At 38.1% G+C, this 27,406-nt stretch overlaps 1 protein-coding gene across 1 annotated transcript; it reads left to right on the forward strand.

Moving 5' to 3' along the window:
- The first annotated feature begins 289 nt into the window (after nucleotides 1-289).
- Nucleotides 290-26,691, forward strand: CTSO (cathepsin O). Its single transcript, XM_012783619.3, has 8 exons — nucleotides 290-706; nucleotides 14,415-14,523; nucleotides 15,114-15,253; nucleotides 17,954-18,121; nucleotides 19,846-19,967; nucleotides 23,614-23,777; nucleotides 24,358-24,450; nucleotides 26,599-26,691. The coding sequence occupies exons 1-8, from the start codon at nucleotides 299-301 to the stop codon at nucleotides 26,631-26,633; spliced, it is 1,239 nt and encodes a 412-aa protein (XP_012639073.1). The 5' UTR covers nucleotides 290-298; the 3' UTR covers nucleotides 26,634-26,691.
- The last annotated feature ends 715 nt before the right edge of the window (nucleotides 26,692-27,406 follow it).

Here is a 27,406-nt window from a genome sequence, read left to right on the forward strand (position 1 = left end):
GCAAATGGAGAAACAGGCCTCAAGAGTTTGGAAATGGCCATAAACAAATCAAGAAAGTGTGCATTAATTTCACAACCATACAATTTCGTTACACGCTTATACACATCTGCAGAGCGAATGCTTCCGTGTGAATTGGCACCCTGTCTCAGAACTAGGGCTTGGACGGTAGGGAGCAAGGCAGAAAGAAAAAAAAAACGAGATGAAGGACTGAATCTTTCCATTCGAGATAAAAGGCAGAGAAAAATAAAGGACTTAAGTCTGAAGGCCGAGACCGTCGTTTGCACGTTCACACTGCTGCATGAAGAGTGGCTCTCAGCCTCCTCTGGCGTGGCCGGGAGCTGAGTCCCGACAGCACGAGGTCCAGTGCCCGACGGTTCCAAAAGGAGGAGGGGAAACACACAGCACAAAACCCTTAAACCCTCAGCAGCTGCCCGTCCGCCGCCTTCGCAGGGACAGAGCGAGGCGACCCAGGGCAAGGCCAGTGTGCCCGGGACGACACGGCCCACGGGGCTCCTTCCGCCCCTCCAAGCCGGGGCGGGGGAGGAGCCGAGGAATCGAAAGAGAAAACGGCGGGGCCGGCGCGAGGATGGAGCTGCGGTGGCTGCTGTGGCTGCTGTGCTGCGGCGGCGGCGGTGGCGCGGGACCCGGCGCCGCCTTCACCCCGAGCCGGCCGCGGAGCCGCGAACGAGAGGCGGCCGCCTTCCGGGTACCGAGCGCGCCGCCCTGGGCCTGTGCCCTCCTCCCTGCGTCCGGTCCCGGGTCTCGGCTGGGGAGGCGGGTGGCGCGGGCGCTCCGAGCGGCCCCTGGCCCGCCGCTCTGCGCGGCGCTGCGCCCGGGGTTCCCGAGCTGCGCGCACCGGGAGGACGCAGCGCACTGTGTCCTCCACGCGTGCCGCAGGCCGCCCTGCCCAGCGCCCCTGCTGACCAGAAGGTTTGACTTCCCAGAGAGTTGTCGCTGTGCATGTATATGGTGCGTCCAAAGCAGACGTGTCCAGAGTATTCTTTTTTTTAAAAAAATTTCAGACTCTTACAGGGCCGCAAACGTTTCGCTTACGTGAGTTGCTCTTGTACCCTCTGAGTCAAAGGTGTAAGGGTGCCCATCGCCCAGACAGCAGGCACGGCACCCGTGAGGTGTAAATTTACCCTTCCCCTCCTCCCGCCTCCCACCTGCTTGCTTGGGAAGTAGTCTGGATGCGAAGGAGCACCCCGTTTTTGCAGTCCCCTTGGCCCTTCCTATTGGTTTCCAAAGCTGTTCTAGTTCACGTTGATAATAACCAGAAACAGGGTGCCGCCTGCCGGCCGGGGAAACCTACCATGTTTTTCTTCCCTAGGGGGCGCCAGTAACCTCCTTCCGTGATCAGAACTTTATACCAAGAGCCTGCACTTAGCAAGCTCAGAGGCTCCTAATAGTGAATGATTTTTCTGAAATGGGCCTCCTTAAATTAACGCACCCAGTTAAAAGTTCTTTCTGACTTGGTGGAGACTGATTTAGAGAAAAGGGAAGCATTTAATTTCCTTTTCAGATTATTCGGGAAAGTCTTCACCACAATGCTTAGATTTTACTCTAGCATTAAAATTCTGAAAAAGACCAGTTAGCTGAATATGCATAGATTTTTTCCTGACACCACAGAAACTACAAGGGATACGGATTTAGAGTGTGCCTCACTATGTTCTATATATCTGATACTCTTTAAGAAATTTTTAAAAAGTCATAAAAGATGTTATTAGCATGGTTTAATTTATTATAAAAAATTCATTTATTCTGATTAAAGAGTAAGTCTGAATTTTAGTAGTATTGTTCATTGGAAGTGTATTTTTCTTCCTATTATGTTGAAATTCTCATGGGATTCTTTATTTGTACATCCTTTTCTGATTCTGTAAGCTTTTACTTTTTTTCCCAAACCAAGATGTGTATTTTTTAAATCTCCACTTTGTTCCAGTTGAGTTCAATTCTCACTTTGAAAACCAGAGACACTGGTCTACTCACTTGAGAACAAAGTTTCTGGTCACTGTTCTACCCCTGTCCTGAACTTGGTTGCATTTCCTGGTGAACCATACCCCTTAGGGGAAAATACTTTCACCTCTACTAGTAACTAATTCATTGGCCAAATAAACAAATGCGCTGCCGTGCTCCTCTTTAAGGATTGGAAGCTCAGGGAGATAAGAGTTAGAAATATATTTTTAACATATATTAGCTATAGAATTTATAAATGTATATGTATATATATATATAAAATTTCTATAGTGACTCATAATTAGTCCTGTGAAGAGGCCAGACCCAGGAGATGAATATCTAGAAAATACAAATCTTCTCAGGAGACATAGAAGGATCCCAGTTGGAAGACGAGAAGTTGTAAGTGGAGGAGGATAGAATTATGAAGAATGTTAGTACGTTTAAAAAACATTGGGCTAAGAAAGACTGAAAATGTTTGCAGAAGAATTGCTGCTAGTAGGAGTTTGCTTCATGAAGTGGATGCGCAGAAAGGAGAGCAGTTAGGCTTCGAAGTTGCTGGAAACTGTGAGTGACTCAGTGCGTGGCTCCAGATAGTTCTTTGGAGCTGGGGTAGAGAGCTGGGCAAAGGGCTCGATGAAAAAGGTCTTGCTGCCTTGACAACCAGGAGCATTGGGAAGAATTCTCCTGGCCTCCCAGGATGATTGCAATATGTGATGACTGAATCTTAGTCTAACTCTAGGAAACTTTATCTTTACAAAATTAAAGTAGCGCCCCTTGTCTGCAGTGTTGCTTTCCAGGGTTCAGTTACCCCTGGCAAAGTACAGTAAGATATCTTGAGAGAAAAAGAAACGGAGAGAGAGGCACCATTTTCACATAATTTTATTAAAGCATATTATTATAATTGCTCTATTTTATTATTAGTTATTCCTATTAATATCTTCCTGCACCTAATTTATAAATTATCATAGGTTTGTATGTATAGGAAAAGACATGTATATATAGAGTTTGGTACTAACCACAGTTTCAGGCATCCACTGGGGAATCTTGGAAGGGACCCCCACACTCCCTGCAGATAAGGGGGGACTACTATATGTCAAATTATGATTGGTTGTGTTGAGACTCTCCACCGTTTACCTATCAGGTAAATTATGTATGGAATCTAAAAAATTCCTTTGCTCTATGATGAAGTAAAGTTAAAAAAAATAAAGTTTTAAAACTAAAATAGAGTAACAAAGCACTCTATGTCGTGCTAGAGAAGACAAGAAAAGTTGATAAATACTTTGGACCAAGAGCTAGAGTCTTTTGATCCTGGTATCCTATTAAGGGATAGCAAATAGGTGTCATCATGTTTGCAAACTGATTAATCAATAATGGCTGCCAGAAACATGGTGTTGAAAGTATTGAGTTGCAGCTGGAGGCCCAGTTGTAGAAAGTGCCTGATTGATGATTAATGGCTTTCATGGCCACAGGTTTAGAGAATTGTGAAGGTTTTTGCAATCCAAGCCTGTGAATTTCTGTAAATTCTCCCAGAATATTCCTTAAATGAAAGTCAGGTGGCACTTATGACACTTTCCCACAAACTATCATTACATTATTGCTCGGCGAAGACCAGATTCCTCCATAGTTTATTATAGGATGCTTTGCAGGATACCTGACAAGGGAAGGTAGGGGTAGCAGCCCTCCCTCTCTGCCCTTTCAGTCCTTTGGAAACTTCCAGTACTCAGGAAGCTCCTAGCTGTTGGATTTAGCCTGCTCTCTTTTGTGCCAAAACCTAAGCGTGCACTCATATTTACTGTTCATCATTATTTTACAACAGAGCATTTAGTATTCTTATCCTTGTGGGGACCACAGACCCAATATTGGATTTAATAAAAGTTGGATGTACTCACTTCAGAATAATGTTGCTACACCAACACATGTGATTTTTACATAAGATTTTAGAAATTTCACCTTAAGAGCATTTGCCATCATGAGACAGGCTACATTTTTATAAATTATTTGTACATTTAGGAATATTCTCTCATGTACAAGTAGATGATGATAGCATCTTTACAATGAGTGATCCTAACTAATGAGCCACAGATATGTCATTAGGTATTGCCATAATCATCTCCCAGGTATCTGGATTATGTCCTCCAAATGAACTTTAGCCAAGAATGCTCTAAAACTTATTTCCTACCTAACACAAAGATAAAGAGGTGAATTTGATGTTAGATAATATTGTTCAGCAGATCTTTTCTGATGGTTCTTGCTCAAAGCATACATTGACTAAATGGAAATACATCGTAAACTTTAAATCTTAGACCAGAATTTATTCATTGTCCATCTTCCCATCTACTTATCTAATACTTTATTTAATATTTACTATGTATAAGGAACTGATCTAGGTTTTCTGAGTGATACAGTGAAGAATAAGACATGCACTGTGCTCTAAAATGTTATAGTCTAATAATGGATATTGTTATGTCTAAACATTTTATAATAATCCATTTTCTGGGAAGCAAAAAGAAGAATGTAAAGACTCATACACTAGAAAAATAGATTCCCACAACAAATTCACAAAAGAATACCTATTTAGCCGGACGCGGTGGCTCACGCCTGTAATCCTAGCTCTCTGGGAGGCCGAGGCGGGGGGATTGCTCAAGGTCAGGAGTTCAAAACCAGCCTGAGCAAGAGCGAGACCCCGTCTCTACTATAAATAGAAAGAAATTAATTGGCCAACTGATATGTATATAAAAAATTAGCCGGGCATGGTGGCGCATGCCTGTAGTCCCAGCTACTCGGGAGGCTGAGGCAGAAGGATCGCTCGAGCCCAGGAGTGTGAGGTTGCTGTGAGCTAGGCTGACGCCACGGCACTCACTCTAGCCTGGACAACAAAGCGAGACTCTGTCTCAAAAAAAAAAAAAAAAAAAAAGAATACCTATTTAATTCAATCTTTTTGTGTACGTATGCACACAAACACTAAACATTTATTATTTTACTTTGCATAATAAGTATATATATGCACTATTTTTGTGCATACTTCAGTACACATATATAAAATACTTTGTCTAAGAAACTTTTTGAAAGTAGTAATTTATAAAAGTATATGCTATGAAAAGTTTTTGTTATTCTAATGCAAGACTTCTTACCAGTGGTGCTCTTGACATTTCAGAATGGATAATTGTTCCTTGGGGGCCATCCTGTGTATTGCAGGGTGATCGTCAATGTGCTGGGCCTCCACACACCAGATGCCAGTAGCACCCCCCAACTATGATGATCCCCAGTATGGCAAATAAAGGACAAAATTATCCTCAGTTGGGGACCGCTGATCTAAGGATTACAACTCCCAAGTGTTCAGAGAAATTCTCAGCATTGCTCCAATATTGTATACAAATACTTTACCTCTTTTTGCTCATTCCTGGATTTACTGCAACTTCCAGAAAATAGAGCACTCCCAAGGAGAACATTTTAAATCCGTATGTAAACTTTATGATTTATCCTAAACCAAACTTCAGAACCTGCAACTGAGGGCTGTTAAGAGAAAAACGTTAAGTAACAGAACTGAAAGACAAACAGTGAGTTTAAGGTGATGGAAAAAAAGTGATCTTACAAAATACTTTGTGCTTCTCTGGTAATGTAAATATAGCGCTTACCCCATGGATGCAAAGGATTCGTCATAAGGGAATGCATACATCATTGCATATCTCAATAAGTGCAAAATAAATCATCATTAATAGAAGAAAACCTAGATGCCAATGGGGAAAAGATACCAAATTCTCACTGCCTTCTCAGCTAATGAAATAGGAAGGGACTTGAAGTCCCTTAAAGTTTATATCCCTTATGCATGTTCCCCATGGGCTGAATAACTACACATCTCCAATAAATACTGATGTCAGGTTTTAGTCTGGAAATGTCGGTTCTTGGTGCACCATGGCGGAAGAATGACCAGACACACCAAAGCTAGGCAAGCATGAAAATGAGGTCTATTGAGGAGAGAAGGGTAGGTAGGATTGTAGGGCAAGAGCAACATATAGGTTTACAGAGCATGATACATTTGCCACAGATGATGACTAGACCCATTGTCACAGCAAAGGAAGAACAAAAGGAAGGGCACAAAAAAGGGCCTTGCTGTGGCCTGCGTCTTATGTTATAGTGCCAGGATTGGGACCTCCCTAGTGACTCAGACATCAGTCACCACAGGACCACTTTGGGCAGTTGGGAGTCACATGACCTGACTCTTAACTACGCATGCAGGTTGATCTAGGTCAATTTCCGGACTATGTGGTGCCTAGGCTGTTTGGCTTGTGGGCTGGAGAGTACTTTGCATTCTTTTGCAGCTGGCCTGCTAAGTTATGATTTGCCGATTTGTAGAGTATTCCCTCCTCTCCCAGGTATGGCAGTGGCTGGGGAGATTAAGGCGAGACAGGAACAAGATGGGGGCAACAGCACCCACTTTCATCCTAGGAGACCCAGAATCCCTCGCTATCTACCTAACACTAATAGTGTGACCTTGCAAATCATGTGTCTGGGCCTCAGTTTTTTCACCTGTGGAGAGGAGGTAACATTAGCAGTTACCTTATATAAGACTAAATTAATTCATATAAAGCACTTAGGACAAATACTGGCATTCAATTTAACAATGTTTTCAACCCTATATATTTAGTGTACTCAGAAGCTGAGAATTTTCTTTTTAGAGACCTGAAAGCCCTAACAATTTGCTCTTATAAGATTTGCTTACTTCTTTAGGAACATTTGAGTACATGGAAGAAGAAAATGCATTATTCAATCTATTCTTACTTAGAAGCTTTCTGTGAGAAAGATTTCACAGATTTTTGTCCGCCAGGAGGTAGATTAAGGACCAGCAAATAGCTGAGAATCCTGCAAACCCTCTTCCATGGGTTTCTCTTCTTAGATCTTTTTTTAAATGACCATTTTATTCTCAATTTACCCTAAACAGCAATTCTAATACTGTTGTTACCCATAATTGGAAAGTTAGAAGGGTAAAGATGCCTGAGAAAGAAGGAGGGGCTTTCTGATCCTATAAGAAAAATGTTGATTTCTGAAGAATTTTAAAACTCCAGACTAATCTCCTCATGAGACTGGTTCAGGCCTCTTATCATTAGAGTTATCTTTTATCATCCAGGGAGGATTGACTGAAACAATCCTCCCTGTTCCTTAATTTGAGCAAATGTTGCCTTCCTTTCTGTTTATGGGTTGGAAAGAACTGCAGAGCAGTCATGAATCCTTGCTAGGCTAGCAAAGCAGCAAATTAGAATATTGAAGAGACTGCTTAGGAAAATATTATGTTTAAATCATAGTCGGAATATGGGATCACCTCAAACACACATGCTTGCACACACACAAAGCCAACTTTAAGAGATGCTAGTTCTTGGAAGCATGGCCGTTGGAAGTCATAATAAAGACAACTTTGAGATAGAGTCTTATAAGGATGGGGTCATAAGGCATAATGTTGATTAGAGAGATTTAGCATGCATAATATCTATTAATGTCCAAGGGACATATTTTCTCTAGTTTTATAACCATAAAATAATTTCCTCAAGCTTTTTGGCCCTGGGTCTCCTTGCAGGCAGGAATGTAGTATCTCCCATCACAGCTCATTCACTTAAACACATTTAATTCAAAACAAAACAAAACAAAAAATAGATGAGGGCGGTTATTTTTCACCAAATCTATTCAAAGACTGTTCTGATTTTCTTCATGTAAGATTCATCTGATTTTCAATCTTCTGCATTTTCTAAAACTATTGAGGAGAAGTTTCTTGTATATGCCTCAAGACTCTGTATCTTTCCTCAAATGAATAAAACTAAGGTTCAGGTCTTTCATTTTAATATTTTATATGGCTTCAGAGACAGTTACTGTAAAGTCGCTCACTGTTATACGCTCTATTGCCTTATGTTAAGAACATACTCTAGGCCGGGCGCAGTGGCTCACGCCTGTAATCCTAGCACTTTGGGAGGCCGAGGCGGGCGGATTGCTCAAGGTCAGGAGTTCGAAACCAGCCTGAGCGAGACCCCGTCTCTACCAAAAATAGAAATAAATTAATTGACCAACTAAAAATATATATACAAAAAATTAGCCGGGCATGGTGGCGCATGCCTGTAGTCCCAGCTACTCGGGAGGCTGAGGCAGTAGGATCGCTGAGCCCCGGAGATTGAGGTTGCTGTGAGCCAGGCTGACGCCACGGCACTCACTCTAGCCTGGGCAACAAAGTGAGACTCTGTCTCAAAAAAAAAAAAAAAAAAAAAAAGAACATACTCTAGTTCATCCTCTACCCAGAGATTGTTGATATAATGAGCAGCAAGAGCCCAGTACAGACTCACAGTGTGTGATGCTTCTGTGACATCTGCTTTAACAGCCAGAATCCAGGTAGACCAGAAAAGTCACTTAAAAGAACAGACAATTCAAAAACTGAAATACAAGTCTCTTATAAATGTAAATGTTGTGAAAGCCCTCTTAGATGACCTTGATGTGTGTTCTTCTGGTATAGCAAATAGGAGAATAAATAGTCTTGTTATACTGATAAAATTATTTTATTATGAAAGCAATAAATTGCTTTCCATAGATAATTGGTCCTGATTTCTAATACCATGAGAGTCACTCATTCCAAGTGAGGCAGAAAGCATGGTCTTTGAATGATATTTTCTCCCGTAGTAGTACCAACCAGGCCCAACCCTGTTTAGCTGTCGAGATCAGACAAGATTAGGCACATTCAGAGTGGTATGGCCATAGACAGAATGCCATTTCCTGTAATCCAAATGTTCTATGTTGAAAAGAAAGAAATAACATGAAAGCATTTTAATTGACCATTTATTCTGCCAGCCACTGTAACATGTATTTTCCAATACATTATCTTATTTTATCCTTACATTCTGCCAAGTCAGCATTATCCCATTAGTCAATGAAGAAAATAAAGCTCAGAGAGGTGAAGTATATAGCCAAAGATTGCACAGCAATAAGACATTTCAATTTGTTGCAAAGTTAAGAAGACACTAGAAAACTCCATCCATTATGTGTGTGGGGGTGTTTATGTGTGTGTGTGTGGACGTGTAAAAGAATTATGCTTTGTTCAGAAGCCTCCAGGGAAGTATTTTTAATATTATTAGTGGTTTTGCAGAGTCAAAAGAAGGGGGTAGGTATTAGTGGGAGAAAAGAGGACAAAGCAGAGTACTCTGGGGTTTAAAGTACTTTGCTATTGGCAAGAAGTCAACAATTATAAATATTGAGTACCCTAACATGGGTTGTGGAGAACCATGAAATGACAGGAGTCATTGAACTGGAATGGCACAGAAAATTGACAAATGGGATTCTCTGAGAAGTCGGCCCCTGGTTGAAAAAGTGGAAGAAAGCAGCATTTCCACGAGCTCTGCAAATACTGGTGCTGCTGACACAAATCGAATAACAGTATAGAAAGTGGCAGCAAATGGTGTCTGTGGAGAGAGAGATTTGTCTTTTCAAGCACATGCGTAAGACCACAAAACAAGTAACAGTTACTGGAATCATCATTGAAAATTAGGGACATGAATATTTAAAATAAATCAAAACTATATATATTTCTCTCATTATTAAGTTAGTGTCATTAAAATTACTTCACAGCCAGAATGACTAAACTTTGGATGATGAAATGACATTCCTAAGGCAATGCAACAATTAAGAGAGGTACTTGGGAACTCACTGAGGAAGAAGTGATATATAAATTTGTTTGTTTCTAGGCATTTTGGCTTTAGTCTGACATTTGCTAACTCAAAATGGCAATTTTTTTTCTCATAGATTATAAAATGATGTAGTAAGATAAATTTGCATTAGCTGTCCAACTAAATGGAAAGTGTCTAAACTACCATCTCCCTTCCTAGCCACACATGTGTAACCCCCCCCACACACATATCCCCTTATAATATAATACTTGGAGTTACAGCATTGCCAACACTCATGAGTCTAAAATATATTCCTGGAATTAGACAATCTTGGCCAAACAATTTGTACAATTTTAAGTATCTTGAAAGGATGTACCAGTTTATGCTTCCTATATGTGTGTGTGTACATGTATGTATGTGAGGGGTATATTCCTGTTTCCCAGTGATTTCATGAAGAATGAATCTTACGTTTATAAGCAATGTACCCATTTCACAGAAAAACATAAAATGCTATTGTTATGTCACTTAGCATCACTTTAATACTGAAATTTAATAAATTGTGTATTAATAAATTATTTTTATATTTTCAATAATATAAGATAGGTTGCTTATACTGATTTTTTTTTTCTATCAGTATTTCATTTCCTTCTAATTAATCAGAAAATCCCTTGAATAATAATGTTGTTAACTTTAGTTGTAGGTAGTTTTCATAGGCTTTGTTTACTTTTCAATTTAATTTATGGTTTTTGTAATACACTGAAGGTCTTTTGTAGTCAGGTCTATCAATTTTGACATTATTTTTCCTTTGATATCAAATTATAAAATCCCTTTGCCCAATAGTCAGTTTCTTAAAAAAAAAGTCTGTTAAGATTTTTATTGGTATCTCATTAAGTCTATAATCAGTTGGGAAGATTGCTATCCTAACAATGTTGAGTCTTCCAAAGTATGAACATGGTATAATTCACCATTAATTTAGTTTCTCTTTGTAATATTTTGTAGATTTCAGTCCAAGTCTTAAACAACTTTAGTTAAATTTAGTGATTTTTAAAATATATGAAAATTCAATATTTCATATTCATTAAACATTAAAAAATTTTTAAGTCTCATTTTCTAATAGTTTGTTGCCAGTGTAAAAAATACAACTAGCTTTTTATATTGATCTTCTTTGTACCTTACAACCTTGCTGAAATTTATTTACTATTTCAAGTAGCATTTCTGTGGATTCCTTTGCATGTTCTACATGTTATCCTAGTTTCTTCAAATATATACAGTTTTACATCTTTCTTTAAAATGTGTTTTATTTAACTCTTACCTTATTGACCAAAATAGTATTTCAGCACACTTGGGAAATAAAGGCAGTGAGAGCAGCTGTTCCTTCTTTATTCCTGTTAGGAGGAAGAAAGTAATGAGCCCTTCACCACAATCATGTAGGTTTTTCCTAAATCCCCTCAATCAGGTTGAAGAGTTTATTTTATTCTCAGTCTTTGCTGAGAATTTTTATCAGCAAGTGGGTTGAATTTTATCAAATACTTTTTATGCATCTGTTGAAAGTAGCCTATGGTTTTCCCACCTTTATTCCGTTAATATGATGTATTATGTGGATTGGTTTTCAAATATTAAATCAACCCAGCATTTCTGAATAAACATCACTTGGTCATGATGTATTGTCCTTTTATATATTGTTAGATTTGATTTTCTAATATTTTGTTAAGGATTTTACAACTATAGTATATTTATGAAGGATATTGGCATGTAGTTCTATTTTCTTGAGATGTCTTTTTCTGGTTTAGAATAAGAATAACACTGGTCTTATTTAAGTTGCAAAGTGCTCCCTTCTTCTTTGTTTTCTCCAAGGGTAAGATGCGTATCATTTCTTTCTTAACTGTACAGAGTTCACCAATAAAGCTACCTGGACCTGGAATTCTCTGTTGGGTCAATTCTCAATTACCAATTTAATATCTTTAGTTGGTAAAGGGCTGCTTAAGTTTTCTATTTCTCCTACTTTCAACTTTGGTAATCTGTGCCTTTCAAAGAGTTTGTCCACTTTATACAGGTAGTCAACTTATTGGCATACAGTTTTCAAAATATTATTTTTTTTCATGCCTGCAGCATCTGTAATCATGACCCTTCTTTCATTTGTGATGTTGATAATTTGTGTCTTCTCTTTTTCTTTCCCTCCCCTCCCCCTCCCCTCCCCTCCCCTCCTCTCCCCTCCTCTCCCCTCCCCTCTTCTTCTCTCCTCTCCTCTGTCTTTTCTTTTCCCTAATCACAGGAGCAATGCCTGGGAGAGAATGGGGAGAGGGCCAGGTAGAGCTATCTGAGTGCTGTGTAGCTCTGACCCTAGGAAAGGAGAGAGGGAAGGAAGGTTGGAGGAACTCTATACTGCCTCACAGTCCAAGGAAGGTTGGCAAGTTTGGCAAGGCCATTGGGGAGTCATTAATCAAAAATCAGCCGTCAGAGGAGTCCTGTGTCTCCCCTACATGCCCAGCCTTAGTCATTAGCTATGTGCAGCCTGTGGGAACTGTGGCTTCTCTCGGTGTAATCGTGGCAGTTCAAAGTCAGCCTGTGGCTCCCACGCACGTGCTCTCCTGTGCATTCTTAATGCCCGGCATTCTCAATCCCTTCCTCACTACTCCAGCTCACAAAGGTGGCCAACCAATGCTTATTGACTGAGTGAATCTGTGAATCCTCTTGATTACTTGGCAGTTAACACTTTCTGGCTTATGTTTGGCATTGCCATATATAAAATTGCCTTTTCTTTTAGTTCTGTTTTTATGTTTATATATCCAGATTATATTCAACACCCTGATTCTTCAAGACTTTCTTTTTTTTTTTTTTGGAGACAGATTCTCACTTTGTTGCTCAGGCTAGAGTGAGTGCCATGGCATCAGCCTAGCTCACAGCAACCTCAAACTCCTGGGCTCAAGCCATCCTGCTGCCTCAGCCTCCTGAGTAGCTGGGACTACAGGCATGTGCCACCATGCCCAGCTAATTTTTTCTAGATATTAGTTGGCCAATTAAGTTCTTTCTATTTATAGTAGAGACGGGGTCTCACTTTTGCTCAGGCTGGTTTTGAACTCCTGACCTAGAGCAATCCGCCCGCCTCGGCCTCCCAGAGTGCTAGGATTACAGGCGTGAGCCACCGCGCCCGGCCAAGACTTTCTTTAAATGCCCTCAAAAACTTTATTAATTTATTAATTAGCAGTCCTTCTAGGCATGCTCAAAAAGAACAAATGAGATTATGGAAACTCCAGCAATAATTTGCTGAAGGGTCAAAATATGTAACTATTTGATAACAAAGGAGGTCAAGTCAGATGCCTAAGTATAGCTTTCCAGTATGATGACTCCTTGGTACATCACGTAGTGGCACTTTTGGGGGGCAGTGTTCATTTAGTAACTATTACGCTTTGCTTGTTACGAGTCTGTTTCTTTTTGAGTTTAAAGATACAGCTGTGAGGCAGCCTGAGGTGTGGTGTGATGCCCGTTTGGCAAATTGGCTGTCATGGGTCCGAGCACCCATCCTGGCATCTCAGACTGGCGCGGATGCCCTGGGGCTCCACTCTGTACACCTGAGTCGTTAGGGGGTCCCAGAACTTTTGCTCCTGTTGATTCAGCCCTGATAGCAGACAAAGCCTCACATTGCCCTCAGTTTTCCCCTTTTCTTTCTTTTGAAGGACCAATTTTTCATGGCACTTGTCTTGATTGTTTTCATAGTGTTCAAATCTGTATTTTTGTATGTAGAGGGAAATAATTTTCTCAACACTAATCGCTAATATTGTATTAAATTGTCACGAAGGAATTCTTGTTTAATAAATGGACACGTAAAAATAAATAAATAAATAAACAGCTGGAAGCTGGTAAGGCCATGACATATGCAAAGTATCATGTATCCATTTATTTAACAACAAACAATCATTGGGGATCTATTGTGTGCCAGGCAGGTGTTCAGAGGGTAACACTGAGATGAAAAAGGCAGATAAGTCTGCCCTTATTTCGCTGATAGGTTTTTGAGACAGACGCAGAATAAATACATAAGTACATAAACAAATATGTGGAAGAGCTAGGCTTGGAAACTTACCAAATGATAGTCCCCTGAAGTTTTATTTATTTTACACAATTGGTTGGTATTAGGAAATTGAAGCATGTTCATACAAAAGACAACTCTTAAGATAAATGATTACAAAATTCAAAGTTGAAGAATCTATAAATAATGGTCCCATTTTCCCTCTTTATAGAAATACCGGGCTATCTCCCTGGAACGTTTCCAGAGTTGCAGCTCCTTCACAATGCCTTTTTACCCTACATAAGATAAAGAGACCCATAAAGCTGTAATGGAATTAGATTGATTTATTCATTTATTTACTCAGTCCTTTTTTCATGCTTCATTACTTAGTGATGGAAAACACAAAGATGATGAGGACACTTTCTATATTCGTAATTATTTAATCACATGAGTGAATGTCTACAGGTGACAATTTGCCATGAGTATCTAGTGATTTCTTGCAATTTATTTTATTTTTTGACTATGTCAACACTTTAACAACTACATATATATGATGCTCTCAATATGCTTGGTGAAGAGGGATTGTAAGTAGATAAGATATACTTTTCCAAGCCTCAAAAAAAAATTGTCTGAAATTAGACAGTAATTCTAATATAAAATATTTATAAATCTGCTATGGATATCTTATACAGCTTTACATCATAATCTGTAGGAAATCATGCTTTGGTATTATACCTGAAAAATATCTCCAATTTAGTTAAACACAGAGTACTTTGGAAAATTGACATGGTAGATATAAAATAGCTTTTTTTTTTTTCTTTTAGGAAAGTCTTAATAGACATCGATATTTGAATTCTTTGTTTCCTAGTGAAAACTCCACTGCCTTTTATGGAATAAATAAGTTTTCTTATTTGTTTCCTGAAGAGTTTAAAGGTATGGTCTGATGGTGATATTAGTTGATTTATCTCCTGATGTTAATAGCTTGTTTACTTAACCTTTAAAATATTGTTTAATTGCAAATCTAGTAAATAGAGTAATAGTTGACATTTATTAAATACCAAATAAGTGTCAAGCATGTACCATGTGCTTACCATATTAAAATTAAATTCATGATTCTCTGCTAATTATTGCTTAAGAAATAAATATTTATGCACATTTCCATGTGGCTATAAGGGACAATTGTCTTGTCACTTCTGCAGTGTTATTTCTGTTCAAGATACTTGTAGTTCTGTGGGTTATGATAGAGCAAATGATGTCAATTATACTCATTTTTATTACTGACCTAATTCTATCAAACAAGTCATCTTTTGTGTGAGCTCCAACCTTATTGTAGGAATGCTTCTCTTTTATAGCTTTCAGCTGAATACATTTCATGTTATATAAAATGACATACAAAAAAATCCTAAAATGACAGGTCTACTAGAACTACTATTTCTGTTTGAAAAGTTCCTCCAAAGATAATCCCAAGGGTCCCTCCCTATACTATAATATTGGTTGTCTTTTCATTTTATGTTTTTACTCAGCCATTTATTTAAGAAGCAAACCTTCCAGAGTTCCCAGATACTCAGCAGGTGTACAACTGTCCATCTCCAATGTATCTTTGCCATTAAGATTTGACTGGAGGGAAAAGCATGTTGTGACGCAAGTGAGAAACCAGCAGACGGTAAGTTTTAGATCTTTTTTCTTTTCTAATTATTTAGGCATTGGAAAGCACCTTTGAGGTCAAGTTTAATTAAACTTGTAATAGAGCTCATCATTTCTCTAGGAAAATGACACCTCAGTCATCCAAAAGTTACAATGAAAGGAGAGTCTCTGGGGGAGTGAGAGGCAGATGTCAAAGCCCTGACTTTTATTCCTAAAAGGAAGCCTTCCTTGCTGTGTTCTCTCACTAATTGCCATTGCCACCAGCGCACCAACTCAGGGCTGTATCCCAGATACCAAGCCTTCTGTAGAACAGCAGGTGGAAGGCTGGAGAAAGGAAACATGAGCACTAAAGATGTAAGTAGTTTTGAAGGAAAACAACACTGAGAAATTAAAATGAGAATGGACACATTTACCAGTAGTTAGTGCTGCCAGATCTGCTGGGTTCTCAGGCCTCGTCATGTGATCTCCACCAGAAAACCCTGCTCCCATCCTCCTAAGATCACACACCTTTTAATCCATGGTGCTTAAAATATAGTCAGTAGTCAGGTCAGCTACAATATGACATATACATTCTTAAAAAATACCCTCTATGCAAGTGTGCAATAAGATGACAGGGATTATGGGATGGAAATGAGGTGAGGTCACGACACTTAAGAACTTAGTCAATGACATATTTTCTAAAAAGATTGAAAACAGATAAACCTGGAAGCACAGTTTTTTACATGTTAAATGATTAAGAAATATGTAAGTACTGCAATAAATATAACAATTCACTTTGAAGAAGACCCAAAGTGTGCCTATCTATGGTCATGGGTGTTGGAAGGGCTGCAACTGTGAGTCATTCTGAAGTGGTGGAAGGAGGGCCCCCTGAAATCAGAAGGGAAGTGGAAACATCAGATGTGGGAGGATGACTTATAATGCACACAGTGAACTTGCCTAGCCGGTAGACATTTGAGGGGTGTGTGCATGCTTTGCGGTCACCCCCTAGCCATCAGCACCCCCACTGTTGGCCAGGAATGCCAGCCAACAGGGAAAGTCAGGCCCCTAAACACAGGAGGGTAATCTCCATTTGTCTGCAGTTTGTATGCAGTGGAAAACCTCAACAGGCCATTCGGCCTTCACTTGTATGGAGAGTGTTTTGGACCCAGCAGTTTCTTAGTGAATGCCTAGTTAGAATGATCCTTTTTATTTCTCAGATTCTTTATTTATCACTGTGCATTAAATTTTACCACCAAATGATTTGTTTTATTATTGGATTCATAACATGTGAAATAGACATAAATCCAACCTTTCCCAAAATTGTCTGCAGTGTACTAAAGAGGAACTTCTAATTAGCATCTTTAATTAAAGGAATATACTGGAGAGAGATTTTTGTTTAGCAGGAGCTGCCCTCGTGGCTTGAGTAAAGCTAGCTATGGGTGTAGTGTCGGCAGGCCTGTATTCACATTTGTCCAGGTTTGGAGACCCTGCCATGGAGTCACTTGGTGAATATTTTACTATGCCATAGGCGCTGAAGATAGAGACCTAAAAAGGAGCACGTAAAGCCATAAAGTTGCTCAAAACCTCACTCCACAGAGACATCCAATTGTTCTTCCTTTTTTTTTCCCCCTTTGGCCTAATTCTACCGCACCTGGTTTTCTGTCCAATTTCAAATCCTACTCTCTTCTCTGCCTTTTCTGTGAATCCTTCTTCCTTTTACATGATCCCTAATTCCATTCCCCTGTCTCCTCCCTTTCTTTCAGGACTGGCCCTTTTATTCTTTTGTTCTAGCTTATCAAATAAAACAAGTTAATAGATCCGCAATCGGTAAAACAAGTTAATATATCCATAATCAGCATGATTGGCAGGCGATGTTTGAGGAATGATTGATAAGAGTTTAAATCATTAGGACATTTCGTGTTCATCCACAATGTGCATACTTAATAGGTACATGCTGGCATCTTGATAGCCTGAAAAGTAATTCATTCAGCTCCTGATTTCATCGACTAATGAATACAACACAACACACATGGTCCCCCACATCCTCTCCTCAATGATTTCCACCCTGGTGGAGCTGGTACGTGACCACAGAAGTCATGTACCAGGGCACAGAGAGAAACACAGGGCACAGAGAGAAACAAGGGTGATTGAAGCATGGGGTGAGAGTCGGTACACACTCTCCAGTAGAAAAACCACTTACAAAGAGAAGTCACATGTTCAGTGAACTGACTGGTGTTTTAAAATATCATCAGGACCAGCGCTGTGGCTATGCCTTTAATCCAAGCACTTTGGGAGGCCGAGGTGGGAGGATCGCTTGAGCCCTGGAGTTTGAGGTTGCAGTGAGCTATGATGATATCACTGCACTCTAGCCAGGCTGAGAGAGTGTGACTCTGTCTCAAAAAAAAAAAAAGACAAAACATCGGTTAGTCCCAGTGTTTTCTCAGTCTCTAAAAGTTCACTTTGATCTTTCATTGTCTCATTTACAATAGTAATATTATTACTAATGTAACACTAATTAATAATTAAATGTTGATGCTCAAAAGAGACCTTCGGGTTTTTTTTCTTTTTCTTTTTCTTTTTTCAATTGGAAATCTAGAGAATAGGCATATATATATTTTGTAGGTTTCCAGATTCTGGAATCTTTACTTGATTAGATGACTTTTTATATTTAGAGTTATCAGTGAATTGATTTAAGCACTATTTGGTAATAAATACTACTGCCTTTTCCATTTGTAAACAGTGTGGAGGATGCTGGGCCTTCAGCGTGGTCGGTGCAGTGGAATCCGCGTGTGCAATTAAGGGGGAGCCTTTGGAAGACCTAAGCGTACAGCAAGTCATCGACTGTTCTTATAACAATTATGGCTGCAATGGAGGCTCTACTCTCAATGCTTTGAACTGGTTAAACGAGGTGACTAGTCACTCAGCCTTTTAAAGTCTCAATTTGCTTGTTTGCTGTGTGTTCAGAATTCAAATAATTTACTCTCATGTATTAAGTAATTCAAATTCAGAAATGTGGATGACCAAAGCTTAAAGTAATTAATTAGAAGACTTAAAAATGACCTAAAAATTGCTTCCAGGCAAATCAACCATCAAGAAACCAAAGAGTGAAATATCTTAGCTGAGATCTGTCTTCAGAAAAATATGTATGTTTACCTCTTAATGCTTCTTAATAGGTAAATGCTTTTTCCTGCAGACACATATCACATAATTTCCCAGAAAGATGAGAGTGTATGATTATTTATTTTCATAGAATATCTGAATGTTAAGGCTAACAGGGACATGAGAGGCCAAGTAATGCAGTAGCTTTTTATATAGGTGAAGAAATGAGACCTGAGAGGTGAGAGATCGTTGCCCAGTCAGTGTCTGAGCCAGAGCTGCACCTTCAGTCCCCTGCCTCCCCCAGCATGGCTCCACCTGGCTGACCACGGTGTCCCACAGTGCATTTGGGACTGTCTCTGACATTGTCCCAGATCCAGCATCAACTGCATGAAGCCTGCCAGTGAGGGCGCTATTTTGTTTTGTAGAAAGTCATCAAGCAGGAGTTCCCCAAACCCAAATGCCCTTCCGTCATCCATTCACTGTGTTTCCAATCCCTGTATTCCAGAAGCTTCTCTACACACATTGTGGGGAGCAGTGAATTGTGCCGCCCCTCCCTTTCATAAGCCCAGCATTCAGAATGGGAGGATTCTGTACAGACATCTACAAAGTACTTGACACATGCTAGATCCGTAGTCCTCAACATTTTAGGCACCAGGGACCAGGAAAGACAATTTTTCCACAGGCGGGACGAGGAGCCAGGTAGTTCAGGCGCGGTACATTTATTGCAGTCAAACCTCTCTGCTAATGATAATCTGTATTTGCAGCCACTCCCCAGTGCTAGTATCACCGCCTCAGCTCCATCTCAGATCATCAGGCATTGGATTCTCATAAGGAGCTGCAACCTAGATCCCTCACATGCGCAGTTTACAGTAGGGCTCATGCTTCTGTAAGAATCTATTGCTGCCCTGATCTCACAGGAAGGGGAGTTTATGCAGTGATATGAGTGATGGGGAGCGAGTTGTAGGGAGTGGCTGTAAATACAGATGAAGCTTCTGCTTGCTCAACCTCTGCTCACCTCCTGATGTGTGGCCTGGTGTCTAACAGACCATGGGCCAACTGGGGATCAGTCTGCAGCCTGTTGGTCGGTCCAGTGGTTGGAGACCACAGTGCTAGATGAATGGCATAGAGTGAAGTAATGGAGAGGATGCTCACTCTACCCGTTGCCTGTGTATAAACCACTGCACAGAGTCTCAAAGACTTGTTAACACTGAGCCAGGAGCCCTGGAAGGAAAGTGTGCTGCCCTGTTGTACCCTCAGGGGAAAGATGATGAGACTTTATTATCAGATCAATGGAGGTTTAAGGAAAATAAGATATAAGAACACAGAAGTAAAAGAGAAAGAAAGATATTGGTGCTAATTATAGGATGCCCAGAGCAAGCACCTAAAGATTTGATTTACACTATTAAAAACCAGAGGATATACCAGAGGATAAAGGTGTAGTGAAACTGTACCTGTTTTGACACATTGCAGTAAGTTCTGTTTGAGTTTTAAAACAACTGACAGTGAACATTTTGGGTCATTGTTTTCTTTTAGATGCAGGTAAAACTGGTGAGAGATTCAGAATACCCTTTTAAAGCACAGAATGGCCTGTGCCATTACTTTTCTGGTTCACATTTTGGATTTTCAATCAAAGGTTATTATGCATATGACTTCAGGTAAGTGTCTTTCTTATTCTATTGTGTTTCTCTCTACATATTTTTAATTTGTGATCTAGTAACTGTCCAGAGTTAATAACTTGATTTAAGGCATCACTGCATACTCTTAATTGTTTTAAAACTTAAATTTACTAATTGGTGATCACAATGGAGTGTTATTAATGTTGTTTCTTAATCTGCTTATTTTTCTATGAGTCATTACTTTGGAAACAACAAATTTCAATCCAGTCTGCAGAATAATTAATACCCCCTTCCCCTTACCAAATGTGGGTGTTATGATACCACTTTCATATTTCCAATTGAAATATGACTCAACAATTGACTAAATTGACTCAACATTGACTCAATGTTGAGTCAATCCAAAATTGGTTGTTATAGACTTTCCAGCTAATACCGAGCAGGCTACATACCAAGAAGCATTTTTCCAAACACCTATGCTCCTTACATTTTTCAAGACATCAGCCATAAGAAAAACATAAACCAAAAATTTCAGGTTAGAAACAAGAGAATATATGACTGCAGATAAATTATGTAGCACACACTGTAAGCACAGGGATAGATAAAAATAGGATGAGGAAAAGGATTGTGTTGAACTTGAAGGACAGGGTAACTTTGGCTAGGTTCAGGAGGAAACAGTTAAAAGTGCTTGAAAAACACATGAAAAACACAAAGCCAGCTAGAGAATCCTTATGATCCTTTGATACAGTGAAAAATAGATGTTCAGGGACGAAAAAAAAAAAAAAAAAAACGAAGAAAACTCAACTCCTGGCTTCATTTAAAAATATATATACAGTGGGAATTTTGCACAGTCTTTTGAAACAGAAAACAGAGGGACTAAAACTAAATTAGGATAAAGTAACAATGCCCTGTGACTTACTGATACTAAATATAAAAGGATCCCTTGATCCAGATGGTATCTACCCATGGGATCTGCAGGAAATCAAGGGTGAAATTGTATCCTTGAACAAAATGTAACCCCTTTCAATGAGCCTGGCAGAGGACTGGCATATTGACAACACAGCTTCCGCCTGCAACAAGGGCCCTCGGGGTGACCCTAGGAACTGTACCCCAGAGAGCCTTAATTCCACAGCTGGCAGGCTACATGGGATTTATAATAAAATGTGCAGGGTCACTGAGTACATTGGGTAACATCTCCTTTGGGGGTGTGGGTAATGTGCTTTCTAAAATGAGAAAGTGTGCTTCTATAAGCATCCATTCCTTGAGAGTATGATGGAAGCATGTACACAAGAAGAAACTGGATTTTCAAAATCTCATTAAAAGGGATTCAGGGAATCCCTTGTCATGGATAGGAAATTGAAAGAAAAATTAGGAAGAAGCAAAAGAATAATAGGCATTAGTTTGAATTAGGAGAGGGGAGAGGAAGCTGATTGTATTATACTACAAGGAGATATTTCTTTGATTCATTCATTCAGATAGGTTCTGGGGATTTGGCAGGGAACAAAACAGACAAAACTCATGGACTATATTTTAGTGATTGAGACAGACAATAAACAAAAACAAATAAAAATATGTATGGCATGTTAGATATAATAATTTTTAAAGAGAATAAAACAGTGTGAGGAAGAAGAAAGATCAGGGGCAGGGGGGAGGGAGTATACAGTTTCAGAAAGAGTTGCCAGACAGGGCCTTGCTAAGAAGGTGACATTGGTGTGAAGACCTGAAGAAGTGTGAAGATTTAACTAGGAAGTTATCTGGGAGACGCCTCCAAGCAGAGGAAACTATAAATGCAAAGGTCCTGAGACAGAAACAATTGGAACATTTGTCTGCTGGTTATGTCCATGGATTGCCATCCTATTTCTTATTTTCCAATATCTTTGCTATCTTTTCTTCAGCTCCAGCTCAAAGCAAGGATTATTACTAAATTGTTTCTTTGAGCCTACAATGTTAATTACTCTTTACATTCTAAAAAATATTTCTTCATCTCGATCTTTCTGCTTCTCTTTCATTCCTCTAACTGAATCTTAGATGTGATGTATTTACAGTAATCCTTTTGTTATCTTAAATGGATGGACACAGTTGTGTTCCATTTAATACAGAGATTATCATATATATCATATTTAAATTACAAGATATTCAAAGACTTTAACACAATAAACTATAGTTTATATACACTAAATCCTATGCTTAACAAAATTAATTATTAGATGATTTAGAAATTAGGGAAGGAAAATGTTTATTGTAAATTTAGGGTATAATTTACATGCTAGACATGCTGTATAATTTATATCCTGCAAAATTACTTTTGATAATTTTATCTTCATATGGATTCTGCATGGTAGATGGCATGACTGCAGTGTCCAGCTGGAATTTGAACCCAGGTGTGGGAAAATTCAAACCTTTCAAGATGCCTTTTAAAAATTCTATAATTTTGCCTGTCTCAGGGTAATCTTAATGAATCCCGATCATTATCATAGCAGCAGAAATTAGAAATGTCTGCTTATTGATCTCCAAAATATAGATTTTCACATCACATTTTCACATTGATGGGTAACATGAATAAGCGTATAAAATAAGTTTATAGTTTCTATTTCTATAAATTCCATTGTTACGCATTCAATTTTTTGCTTATATGTGAACAAAGTAGTCCCTTGCTAGAATCTAGTCTCCAGCTGGGCATCATGAGGGATTATTTACTCTTTCCAGCCACTAATCCACCCATGACTTGCTGTAGCAATAAACCACCAAGTGCTATCTTAATGGCCCAAACTATCGGTAACTTGGTTTCAGTGTCTTTCACCCACACAGCTGACCTTTGAAAAATGTAAATAATGGTTTGATCATATACTTTTAGGATCGATGAAGGACAAATGTTGTGTAACATAAGACCTTATTGGTAGATGTCCATGTGTGAAAACAGCAATTGTGTATTTTGCAGTTTTCACAATCTAGCACCTACTTCTCCTTCCATCTTCTTCTTTTTGTACATTTTTTCAACATTTCTTCTATTGTATAATTATATTAGCTACTTTTGGGTAACACTTCCTTATAATTTCTATATTTGACATTCACTAGCATAAGTTGGTTAGTCTCTTGATTCACACCGTGTGGCGGAGATGACAAGAGATATCTAAATATTCAGTCTTCTCCCTTTTCTTATTAAAAGAATCTCTATATTGTAACTGGGTACTTTTCTAGCCAGCTACAAAATTCATTCCCCATCTTCCTTTAAGCCCGACTTAGCCATATGACTGAGCTCTGGTCAATGAGATCCATGTAGATATGTACGGAAGTATTATGTGTTATTTCCAGGAATTCTCCTCAACAGAGATGTACCCCTTCTTCTCCTTTCTACTGCCTGCTATCTGAAATATGTGTTAAATGGCTGGAGCCCCAGCAGCCTTCTTGGACCATGAACAGACCTTGAGAATGGAAACTTCGCAAAGCAGAACAATGATACAGAAAACTCCTGGGTTCCTGATATCCCAGAGCCCATAGCAGTCGTAGATTGCCAAACTCTCAGATTTCATTTAGTCTCTATTATTTTTGTCTTTTGTAATTACAACCACCAAACTTACTTATAACCATACACAGATTAAATAGATCATTTTTAAATTTTTACCTTAAAAACTAAGCTTTTTAACGAAATATTTTTTCTTTCTTTCTTTTTTTTTTTTTTTTTTGGTAGTGAGCAAGAAGATGAAATGGCGAAAGCACTTCTTACTTTTGGCCCTTTGGTAGTCATAGTAGATGCAGTAAGCTGGCAAGATTACCTGGGAGGCATAATACAGCATCATTGCTCTAGTGGAGAAGCAAATCATGCAGTTCTCATAACTGGGTTTGATAAAACAGGTAAGTACTGATAAGATCTAGTTGATTGCTTTCCAACTTGAACTCTGGAAGCCAAATGATTCACCATCCTATAGAATATTGAAATTTGGTTTTGCTATGTCCAAGTCCCCATAAGACCTTCACAACTTCTCAATAATCTTACAGGTGGAAATACCCTCTCAGTTCCACCTATAGGTTTTTTGATGGATACCTTTTAAAAATGATGATAATTTGGGGTTTAAATAATGTACATTCTCCATTTGGAATATTTAGGATAATTATTGGGAAAAGAAAGGTACTTAGTATTTTATCACACATATCTAACAATTCTTTTTTTTTTTCTTTTCTCAACTCCTTGGAAATGTGTGTGTGTTTTCATTTTTTGTAGTCTCTGCGTTAAGTGAAATGAACTCAAACATATATTTTCTACTGATTGGAGTGTGATACTAAGCACAGCTCAGGTTTACTTAAGTTGGCATTACATAACATTTGTAATCTTTACCTCAAAGTTGATATCAAGAGCCCAACTTTAAATAAAGAAACTCATGCATCCATAACAAATATGAGTTTTCAGGGTTTATTACCACTTTATCTTTTGTAGGAAGTACTCCATATTGGATTGTGCGGAACTCATGGGGAAGTTCGTGGGGAGTAGATGGCTATGCTCATGTCAAAATGGGGAGTAATATTTGTGGTGAGTCATGGATTTGTGTTTAAAACTTCAGGCTAAATAGGAAGGAATAGTTTTTGAATATATTAAAAACACAAACCTATCTAGCTTATAGTATTCTTACAATGTACTCAAATCATTTTTGCAGTAATAATTTTTCTGTCCTTTAACCAAATGATAAAAATTAAAAGACTGTTTTTTAAAAAGGCACAAATTAACATACATTTTAAAAAAGAGACTGTAGCAAAAATGTATGTTACATATATATATATATATATATATATATATATATATAAAAACATAAGATAAAGTAATAACTTACCAAAGTTAACTACTTTAAAAATCAGGTAAACACTCAATTTAGGAGACTGTACTTTTCCAGAAATATCATTTTTTTTGCTTTTGCATTCCTGGAGAAATACTCAGTAGTCTCTAGATAGTCTGAAGGCAGGAAATGACTTTTTATTACAAATTTATATTTTGTAACTGTATGAATTTGTCTTTGTGTATTGTAAGACCTGCTCAATGATTATCAAGAATAAGTTTTTCTTTGTTTCAAAATATATGAAAACCTGAGCTTCAGTATTGTTTCTGACATAATATGCCTCTAGTCACCTACAAAATTCTAGCAAAACACCCACTGAAACTGAGAGGCTTAGGCAAATAACCAAACATGACATTCATTTTCATTGAATAATACTTTTTTTAATTGACCATAAACAAAACTAAAATAACTAGTGTCTTAGCTGTATTCTAAAACCTATATTCAAACCTATATTCTAAAACTTTTGGTCTAGAAAATCAGCATATTTTCTGAATCAAGCTAAACCCAAAATACATTGCATAAAGAGTGGTCATTTAATTTCTCATTACAATTAGTTCTGGCACATATACAGTTTTTTAAAAAAATTATGGAAGCTTCCATATTGAAAGACTTATAAAAGAGGGTTATGGAAAAAGTTTAGTTCGTGTTTTAATTCAATCTAGTGACTTTTCTCCAATCATTCCATAAAGTAGAATCCATGAGAGTTAATTAATGACCTATTCTGTCACCTCAGTGGAACAATTTTCATAAATTATTTATTGGAAAGAATCAACATCCCAGAAATCTTTTGACCAGAGCACTAGTAACACAGTCAGACCTCCACTTTTCAGCATCGTTGGGGGCTTGTACGTCTTTGGAACCTGCAGATAAATTACTGCTGCCTTTCTTTGAACATTGGCTACTGAACATTCTTTTTCTCTAACGGTGGCAACAGTGGTGCCTAGATTTGGGCTGAGTGGTGGCTGTCTTCAAAACTCTTGACAAGAGAGGTACATGAACATAATTCAGATATCAGTTTATAGTTGCCTCAATTATGATTATTCATCCCCTACCACAATCATTCCCTGACCCTCAGGAAAAACTAGGGGTGAATTGAAATAATTTTTTCTCTCTACCTATTAATACTTTCCCAGTTTGAGTCTCTAAGGACCTCATTGGTTATTAATTACACAAGGATACAAATTCTTCCTCAAAGTGAGTATTCCCTGTAAAATATTAATACATACCTGACGATGGTCATATTACTCCTATAAACAATAGTATAAGGCAGATAGTTTTCCATAGCACCAAGAGATTTCCAAGATGTGGTTAATTACAATGAAATCTAGTCTTCAGATAGGCTATTTATTGCTTTTACCATGACGTTCAGATCTGTGTTCTTGTATGTTAAGATAGCATTGTGATTTATTGAAATTATACTCAAGGTCAAATCTTAGAGTTTGAATTATGAAATTGTATTTAAAATAATAAGTTACTTTGCCTGTAAGAAATATATCTTAGTGCAATATAGATTTCAGTTGCATTCACCTATTTAATGAGTAGTTTTCTCGTTGTGAGTTTCTTTTAAATTTTTTTAATTTCTTGAAACAAAAATATTAGGCATATTCCTAATATTAGGTATATTAGGAATATGCCTAATATTTGCATATTAGGAATATGCCTAATATTTCTCTAATGTCTGTTTTTGAGGATGCTGTGTTTACACTGACATGTAGTGATAACTATTACATTATTTTCTTAGTAGATACTCTTTCTGAACCCAAATGAAAAATAAGTTTTAATTTGTTATTTAAAAGGCATCTAAAAAGGAAATAGACTGGTACTAAAAATTTCTTTTTCTTTCTTAGGTATTGCAGATTTGGTTTCTGCTATATATGTGTGACCTGTTAGGTAGATGAAGAAACAAATACAAAAATAAAGGTTTTCATAATACAACGTAACATAGTACTTCAAGTCTTATTCAACTTCAGGCTGCAACAACTACCTACAAAAGATTCTAGGACCCAGGAGTATTTAAACTAAGTTGAAGAATGTTTCCTTCTTATGGAGAAATGGACAACCAAAGTCTGTAAGAAGAACTCCAACATCGCAGCCTGCAAGGAAATCTGTGGACCTTCCACCCTGGGAGGAAGGTCAGATTAGGAGATATTTTAGGTCCTTCCAGCTAGAAGACTCTATTGTTTGGGTTTTTTTTTTTTTTCTTATTGTTTGTTTGTTTATTTCTCCTTAATGAGATTCTTCAGATGGGATCAAGGAGGTGATAAGAATTTATTTTCTTTTCTGGGATATAATCGCTAGCCTTAGATTACCCCTCTATACAGGAATGGCCAACCTAAAATTATGTGTACCTTACACAATTATATTAGCAGCCCTCTGGAATGGAGTATAGGATTTGAAACACCAAATGCTTTACCTCAACAAATAGTGCTTATCTTGAACAGCAAAGGGACATGTAGAAGGAAACAAAGGCATTGTTGTTCTAGTTTGTGTTGTTACTGTATTGACTTTCTATAGGATATAAATGCTTTCTATAGGATATAAATACTGTTTTTCAAAGGCTAAAGGATTTTTAACATCTCAAAATAATTAATATCTCTCAGCTGTTCTGAATTTTGATGACTTTATAATAAAACAACCTATGTTTGACTTTGGTTC

This window comes from Microcebus murinus, chromosome 15 (genome assembly GCF_040939455.1).
Source record: "Microcebus murinus isolate Inina chromosome 15, M.murinus_Inina_mat1.0, whole genome shotgun sequence".
In the NCBI taxonomy this organism is placed as follows: domain Eukaryota; kingdom Metazoa; phylum Chordata; class Mammalia; order Primates; family Cheirogaleidae; genus Microcebus; species Microcebus murinus.

Bases quoted from the DNA above. Each gene is read 5' to 3' on its own strand.
- CTSO (XM_012783619.3), top strand. From the start codon at position 299: ATGAAGAGTGGCTCTCAGCCTCCTCTGGCGTGGCCGGGAGCTGAGTCC. The intron at 15,254-17,953 runs GTAAGTTTTAGA...ATTTGTAAACAG, and splicing joins AAGTGAGAAACCAGCAGACG to TGTGGAGGATGCTGGGCCTT. The intron at 19,968-23,613 runs GTAAGTGTCTTT...TTTTTTTGGTAG, and splicing joins TATTATGCATATGACTTCAG to TGAGCAAGAAGATGAAATGG.